Raw genomic sequence first — 9,169 nt, 5'->3', positions numbered from 1 at the left:
ACAAAAACAAGTATTGAAACGCTCGATACGCCCCTACCGGCGTATCGGGCGTATCAATATTTTGAACCTTGGTCTTAGCAACTGAACTTCCTAAACCCTAATATTTGATGGGTTCAAAAACGAGTGTGCATCTTATAATATACACTGATATGTTGCATATTTTGAATCTTGTTTGACTTTATCACAATACCATGAGCTTTGTCATGTGTTGCCTAGGGCAATAGACCTGTTTATGGGCCGGGCTTTGGTTTGGCCCATGAATGCTTTACACTGTTTCAGGCTTGGGCTTTGGACTGGGCCCATTCAAAATTTGGCAAAACTCAACCTGAGCCTGGCCATGAACAGGTCTAGACCACATGGATTCAAGAAATTCAGAGTGGAAAGGAGAGAAAGAAACAAATTCTAAATGCAAGGCTCAATTGTGCTATTCGGGTGGGGCCAAGTGCAAACAAAACAACATTATCCACATTATCACCTCTGCCTTCTTTTCTTTGTGCAAACTGCAAAGCAAAACTGATGTCTTTTCTTCAAAGAATGTGAAGGCTTCCGTCTCTTATTAAATCAAGAAAGCTAAAAACTTCACTTGGACTTCAAGGTTTGGAAGGAGTAGTGTGTCTCTTAAAGCTTGTATTATACATCTAAGTCACAGAACTAGCACAGACAAGACCTTTTTCTAGGGTGTTATAAATAAATGTCTCCCTTGTGATTCCTCATTTTTGAATTCCCCAGTTGAAACTTGAAAGTGTTTTGAATCAATCCTGCGGTTTCTATTTGGGCTGTCTTTTCTTTCTTTTGTTTTTTGGAGTAAATGAAGAAAAAGCTTAGTTTGCTTCGATTTGGAAAGTTTCTTTCAGGCAGAGGTATTCATAGTTTCATGCTGTCACCTTTCTCATTTACTAATATTTTTGTTCTCTTTTTTTCTGGTTTGAGAGGGCATTTATTATCAACTTTTTTTTTTTCTGTTTTCTTCTAGCACATGAAGATGGGTTTGTTTTACTTGGGACAAGAAAGTAATGCAAATTCTAGTTTGATTTTGTTTTAGATTTTATTTTATTCCGCTTCAGGTCTTATTTTACTTCATTTATACTGCATTCAAATAAAAATAAATCAAAATTTGCATCCAAATCTTAGCACTACCATAGTTTTGCATCTGCAACCAAATACAGCCACAGAAATAATATCGATAAAGCATGTTTGTGTACATCAGTCTTTTTCACTCAACTCAGTCCATGACTTGGCTGAGTCTAGTCAACTCGATGAACTCGGTGAACTTTGAATGAGTTCTGATCAATTTTAAACCCTTCTAGTTTTAAACCAGTCGGGCATATTTCTATTAGTCCATTCCCATGGGTCACCGAAGCCAATATCTGGTTTTCCAACTATATTTTGGATGTGGGTAAGGCTGTGAAACCGTTTTAAGTCCAGGGATGCGGCTCAAAATTTTGATATGATATGCTCTCTATCAAGGGTATCGTCAGGTCCCTGATATGCCAAATAAAGGGCTTTTAGATTTTAGCCCATTTTCATATGGTAGAACCAAGGTTCAAAATATCACCCAATACACCTCTTTACAGGTGTTTTTACAAAATCCTTTATATATATATATAACTAAAATTTGAAAAAGAAAAAACTAAAAGAAGAAAACCGGTATACTACTTTGACCCATGGGTAGAACTGACCAAACAGTCTTCCTGACTTTTTTTTTTGAAAGCTAAAATAAATAAATAAATATATATAGATAGATAGATATATGGGTTTTGAAACAGCCAATGTTCATGCATCTTGGGGTTAAGGTTAAAATAAACTGAGCCCCACCCAACTCTAAGACTTGGGTCTAATGGCTGAGCCAGACTAAGCATAAGGTAAGTCCTATCACAAACTTGGGTTGTGCTCGAGCATGAGTCGGACTTGGGTGGGCTTAGAATATTTAATATTTTATATTTATGCATGCATGCATGCATATGATCAAATAGGAATATCATATATTTTATATTATGTATATACATTATACGTATAATTAGGGGTGTCAATCGACCGGTTTTGGATTAGATTCAATTTGATCCAAACCTTATCAAATTGGATTTGGACAGTTTATTATATTTATTGGATTGGGCCAGTCCAAAATAAATTGGTCCATGTTCTTATTGGTTTGAATTGGACCTAAATCAAATTTTCAATAATTCGATCATGAGACCAAGCCCTTGTCCAATTTGAAATCGATCAAAACTGAAGCCGGCATAAAATCACTTTTATGAAAGTATTTTTACAAAAACCCTTTTATAAAAGCACTTTTATAGAAGTAATTTTATGAAAAGTACTTTTATACGAAAGCACTTTTATGAAATCACTTTTACAAAAGAACTTTTACGGAAATACTTTTACAAAAGCACTTTTATGAAAGTAACTTTATAAAACACTTGCGAAAGAACTTTTATAGAAGTACTTGTATATAAGCACTTTACCGAAAGCACTTTTATGGAAGTACTTCTATATAAGCACTTTTATGAAAGAACTTTTACGAAAGCATTTTTACGAAAGTACTTTTATAAAAGCATTTCTATGAAAATACTTTTACGAAAGCCCTTTTATGAAAGAACTTTTACGAAAGCACTTTTATAATAGTATTTTTTCAATGCCAAAATGGTATATTTTTGTAATTTTCAGATTTTCTTCATTTTAATATATTTTTTTTGTAATTTTTTATATATTCTGTTTTTTTATAAGTTTTGATATTTTCATTTGGTTTGGATTGAATCCAATCCAGTCCATTTACATTTTAATGGATTGGATTGGATTTGGACTGGATTGGGTCCAATCCACTTGTAAGTAGACTCACTTGGACTGGATCGGATTGGACCAAATCCAGTCCAATTGACACCTCTACGTATAACCAGGGCTAGGTTCAAGTTCGGTTGGACTCAAGCTGGGAGCAGCCTAGGCTTACTTAGGCTATCAAAAGGTTGGGCCTAGAAATGGAAGAGCTTAGGGTTCCAGGCCCAATGCAATCTGTGGAAACGTGTAAAACTTTGGGTAAGGTTAGGTTCATATTGGATTCACCCAAATTGCACCGCTCAAGGTTCAAACTATCGATAATGTTTTTATAAAACCCTTTTTATATTAAATAATCTATATATAATTATACTTAAATCTGAAATTAAAAAAAATAAAAAAAAAATGTATTAGTTAAAGTATCGATACATTTTTACTTGCAACTTACAGCTTGTCCCATCTTAACTAGGGGTACAACTTGAACAGACCCAATCTCAGCCCAGGCCAGTATTTTGATCCTCGTGCTGGGCCTGGGCTTTTAGGATTTTTAGTTTTCAGGTTGGGCTAGAGCTTAGCCCTCAGGTAGTCTGCTGTCTGCCTGATTGATCAATGTGAATCCAGCCTGAGTTCGAGCTCAATCCCAATGTATTAAATTTTTATATGGACTGATTGAATTCAACAAATCAGGTTTAGGCCCAACTCTTAAAATTGGGCCTGATTGACCCTAAATCCTTGTTTGTTGTTCCATTCATTTGCAATTTTTATGTTCATCTTTTCATCGTCTGATTGGAATCATGATTTATGAAATAAAGTTGGGCTTGGGCCAATGCCTTACAGAGTCCATGCCTGATAATCCCAATTTCCCTGTCAACCTTGACGTTCGCGAGGAGTACGCCAACGCCTTTCGAACAGAATCCTACATTGAGTTCTGGACACGTGTACTCGATTTGACACACGGAGATGCTGCCACGTCAATACCGATGGAATCCACCACCGCAGCTGCGAGGCTCCCCTCCTACAGGCTCTTCGCCGAGCACCTCTTAGACCCCGACCAACCAGCCGTCACCAAAATCCTCGCCCTGTCTCAACCCCAAAACCACTCGGAAAATCACTCTCTCCTCACCAACTACTTCTCCGAGACCGCCAACGCATCTCTCCTCTGCGGTCTTCTACTCAAGGACATTGACCAAACTCGTACCAGATACCATCCTCTCAAAACCACCATCGAGTCCCTTGATACCACCAAGTGTTTTCCGGTACTCTTGGATCGGCTGGCCGAGTTCTCCAATTCACTCAACCCGTTTGACTCGTCGGCCTCGTCGCCCCGCCGGGTTCAAGCCGTCCAAGCCAGCTGCAACGAGTTGCTAAAGCAGCTCGAGTTGAGACGCGAGAAGGCCCGCGCCCAGCTCCAGCTCGTCAACGGACTTAAACGCGGCTCGGCTATCTTTCTGGTGGTGTTAACAGCGTCCGTAGTCATAATCGCAGCGACACATGCTTTTGCAATGTTGGTTGCAGTTCCGGGCTTCGTAACGGCTTCGCTGAAGCTGGCGTCGACGAGGAGGTTGGCCAGGATGTCAGCTCAGCTGGATGCGGCGGCTAAAGGGACGTATATACTGAATAGGGATTTGGAAACCATAAGCCGGCTGGTGGCTCGGCTGGACGGTGAATTGGAGCACGTACACGCAATGGTGAGGTTCTGGCTGGAGCGACGGGATGATCAGATCCATGCAATCCGGGAAGTGGCGCGCCAGCTGAGGAAGAACAACTCCAGCTTTAGTGAACAGTTAGATGAGTTAGAGGAGCACCTTTACCTCTGCTTCATGACCATTAATAGAGCTAGAAGCCTTGTGGTCAAGGAGGTTTTGGAGTTGAGTAAAGCTTGACTTTGCCAAATGCCAAGCTATCTCCTTTATTTTAAGGATTTATCTCTTTTTTTTTTTTACATTTAAAAATTCAGGATTTCTTTGGCTTGCAGTTGAAATCAGAATCAGAATCAAAATTCTTTAAAATCGGAATTAAAATGGTTTATTTTTTATTTGTTTCAGACAATAATAAGAATGGGAATTAAAATCAATAGGAATGGAATTTCATTCTAAAAAAAGGGTAGGAAATGGCCATTTTTTCAAATGAGGAATAACATTCTAACAAAAATGAGAATGAGATTCCAATTCCATCTAACCAAACAATTGGAATCAAAATAGCCCATTCTGATTCCAAACCAAACAAGGCCTCGGTATTTATAGAGACATTTTAACTGAAAAAGGAGATAAATCCTTAAAAAATGAGGAATGCCAAATGCAGCTGAAGTTGTTTTTGGTGACGTGGGTATATCGATATATATGTTGTACATCACATTTGAGTCACCTCAATTAAATGCATGAATGGGATCATGGGATTGACAATTGTTTTGTATTCATCAATCCAAAACATTAGGTAATAAAAAGGTATAGCAAACAATATTTCAAAACATTTCAATTAATCAAAAATACATTTTTATCATAAATTTGGATTGATAAACCCAACAAATTTTAGGCAATAATTAATAATGACACTAAATATAAATCTAGATTTACTCCTCACATGATGCTCACACCCCCTTTACAGCACATTGCAATTGACATATCTGGAACATCTCCTGGATCGAGTTAAAAGATCTATTTCTTTAATTTCTGTTTTAAAAATTGGTATCTTGGCTGTAGGGGTGTCAATTTGATCAGGTTTAGTCCAATCCGATCCAGTCCCATATGGGTGCATTATAGATGGATCAAGTCTAATTCAATTTAATGAATACTCTAGACTATTTTGGACCAGTCCAATTCTACGTTTTGACCGTTCAATTTCTTCAAATTCGCTTTAATTTAAATTGGTTCAAACCGAAACCTGTTCCATTGACATCTGTATTCTTATCTTTTAATTTATCAATAGATCAGATATTGGTTTAATCTGATCCAACCCAATATAAATCTATTAGGGATGGACCAAGTCTAAAGTACTTATTGGACCGATTCAATGCCTTATTGGTCTGTCCAATCTGTCCAAATTGATTTTGATTTGGATAGGTGTAACTGAAAACTGGTCCATTTAACAAACCCTACACATCTAAGCAGTACTCATGACCACAGTTCTAACTTGACTATTTACTAATAGTTGTTAGATGTTTGTAATGTATTGGATGCAATGTTCTGTGAAGTAGGTGTGAAGAGCATTCTGTGTATGGGATATGTCCTACTACAGCTACAATGCGCTGTGAGGTAGGTGTGAAAAGTGTTCTTTAAGTTTAAGGCTGAGTTTGGAAGGAGTACAGATGCAAATATATAGAGTGCCAAATCTTATATTTTGTATTATTTTGTATGTATTAACGCTGTACATATTTGTATTTGTACTCCTTCCAAACTGAACCTAAGGAACAAATCCGGACTTGCTAAATACAACCCTATAATTGACTCTACATTTTGTACTCTAAAATGTTTCAAGCTGAATTCTGGAGTGGTTGGATCTCCATCATGGGATAATAAGACCCATTAATAGGACTAGGAGAGGCTGAAAATCTCATACTACATTAGGGTTCGTTTGGTTTGTAACCGGAATCAGAATTAGAATGGTCTATTCTCATAGTTTGTTTAGTTCAGACAAGAATGGGAATGAGAATTGAAATTAAAAGGAATGAGATTTCATTCTCAAGGGAGGGGCAGAGAATGACCGTTCTCTCAAATGGGGGAATACCATTCCAACAGGAATGGGAATGGGATTTTAATTCCACCCAATCAAACAGTTAGAAGCAGAATAGTCCATTCTGGTTCTAATTCCAGACCCCATTCCTGCCAACCAAACGGGGCTTTAACTCAGGACTAAAAATATTTAAAAAAAAATCAAAGCTTTTAATTTAGGGCCATATTCCTACAAACCAAACCGGGCCTTATTATTGTAAGTCTACCACGATGTCAGTTCATTTAATTCAGACTTTGATTTTGTTATTTCAGCATTAGGGGTGAGCATTATTCGGTTAAAACCAAAAATTTCGGTTTCAGATTTTTTTGTTCGGTTTTTGGTTATTTCGATTCAGTTTTTTCGGTTTTGGTTTCGATTTTCAGTTTTAAAAATTCGGTTAACCGAGAAAACCGAATTATCCAAACTTTATTATCTATAATATATATATATATATATATATTAACATATAATATGTATAAAATATATTATATATTAAAATGTATAATTTATTATATACATTGTATAATATATATTTTTAATATATAATATATAATAAATATTAAATTATACACTACAATATATATTAAAATATATATAATGTTGAAAATCGGTTTTAACCGAAATAACTGAAAATTTCGGTTATTTCAATTTTTTAATATTTCAGTTTCGGTTCGGTTTTTCATTTAAAATTTCGATTTATTCGATTCGGTTTTTAACCGAATAAACCATTTGCTCACCCTTATTCAGCACAGCATTACGGCGTTGTCCTACTTTGAAGGGTGGGGATGAAGGAAGAAATCGAACTCGGCTTCAATTAGTGCACGGCCTGTTCGAACATACTTTATGGCCTTGCACCGGGAATATCTCCCCATGAAATAAAGTAGATAGGTACAGAGACATTTCCAATATTGAAATGGGCTTTACACTGACTGAAGCCGATCTCGAAGAAATCAACAAAGAGAAAAACCATATACAGTTATTTGGTAGAAAATGGGGTTTCAAATTCAACGGGACGGAAGTTATTAACCACCGAGGGAGTGGGACAGTTGGTGTAAGATGAGATGAGTGTTAAGTGTAAACTAGATCTGCTCAGTCTTGTATACATGGTCATTGAAGAACCATGGACCTCTTAATAAATAGCCACTGTCTTTGGTATGGTATTTGATTTTCATGCATAAATTGAAAGCCCGTGGGCCATAACAAACATCTCCGATCCATGAGTTTAAGAAAACCCCTCTACCTAAACAACATACAATCAATGTGCACATAAATGCTCCGAGAAACCCACTGGCCTCTTAAAAATAATAATTAGCTGGCTTTACCTCTCAAATCTCAATTCCGATTTCCACCTGCTTTTGGGGCTGTCAATTATAATAGGTGTGGGCCCGTGAGATTTTAGAGTTTAGACGGTCTGACTCGTTGATACCTGACTAAAGGTCATTATCGTACGTTGGTTACGGTATAAATTGAGAATTATTAAGCGAAAGCTAAATAATAGAAACATATAATATATATTGTTTTATATTTTAATTTTTAAATAATTAATAATTATTTATATTTTGAATTGGATAGTAATACAGAAAACATATTGATTAATCAACTACTATCACAAACGAGGCAATCAATAGGTGTTATTTATCAAATCTCATGGATGGATTTTTATTGGTCAAAACTCTTTCGATACCATATCTTTCCCTCATTATAGATCTTTTCTTATACTATTAATATTGTTTTTACAATGCGAAAGTAACAATAATTAATTTCAGCTAGTGTTGTCCACCATGTTGATGAAATCGGCTAACTCAACTCGAGTTGGTCGATTTTCTAGTATTTCTGGCCGGCTTTGCTTTAACAATTTCCCAACCTAACCAGGTTAGATCAGTTTCGCTTTGACTATTTGTAAATTGACCAAAACTGAACGAATCAACCATATATATATATTTATATTTATACTTTATATTTTTAATATATTTTTTTTAATACAAGAAAGTGGAAAATTTCCTTATTTCTAAGTCTAAAATATTTTATATCATGAATTTAATTTTTAAATTTATTTTTGAGTTTAAATCTTTTGAGCCGACTAACCAAACTGAAAATCAACTCAAACTGATACAACTCGAGTTGGGTGGATTTCACTAATGGTCAATTGGTTTCGAGTAGGGTGCAAATGGATTGGATCATGATTTGATCCTGTATTCTTGGATTTGGATAGCTCCATTTTGATCATTGGATCGAATCAAATAATAGGATCCAATAAGAAATCGGATCAAATTCAGATCACTCGGCCCCTATCTGATTCAATAAGATTCGATTTGATATATATGTTATTTATTTATTTATATAAATATGTATAATACATATTTATTACTTGTTTATTCATTTATAAATATATTATTTATATTACATTTTTGTAAATATGTTATATTGTTTATTTTTTTATAAAAAACATGTATATATATGATGAAAATAGTTGAAATGATACTTGCAGTTTTTGTTTTTCTTTATTTAAAATGTTAAATTTTATTTTCATTTTAATAATTTATTAATTTTTTTAAAATCAAATTGGATCAGATAAGAATTGAGAAAATCTGACATCCTCATTGGATTCAAATCTAGATCCATGTGTATCATATCCAATCGGATATGCAATTACCAATATTAGATCAAATTTAGATATGCCCTAATTCGAATC

The 9,169-nt window shown here is 35.3% G+C and overlaps 1 protein-coding gene across 1 annotated transcript; it reads left to right on the top strand.

The window, feature by feature from the left end:
• The first annotated feature begins 723 nt into the window (after positions 1–723).
• On the top strand, positions 724–4,777 carry LOC104610632 (transmembrane protein, putative (DUF677)). The gene is made up of 2 exons (XM_010277344.3): positions 724–860; positions 3,607–4,777. The coding sequence occupies exons 1-2, from the start codon at positions 809–811 to the stop codon at positions 4,650–4,652; spliced, it is 1,098 nt and encodes a 365-aa protein (XP_010275646.1). The 5' UTR covers positions 724–808; the 3' UTR covers positions 4,653–4,777.
• The last annotated feature ends 4,392 nt before the right edge of the window (positions 4,778–9,169 follow it).

This window comes from Nelumbo nucifera, chromosome 6 (genome assembly GCF_055504915.1).
Source record: "Nelumbo nucifera cultivar China Antique chromosome 6, China Antique-T2T, whole genome shotgun sequence".
NCBI classification, from domain to species: Eukaryota; Viridiplantae; Streptophyta; class Magnoliopsida; order Proteales; family Nelumbonaceae; genus Nelumbo; species Nelumbo nucifera.
The sequence above is the reverse complement of the archived record's forward strand: the minus strand, read 5'-3'. Positions and strand labels throughout refer to the sequence as shown.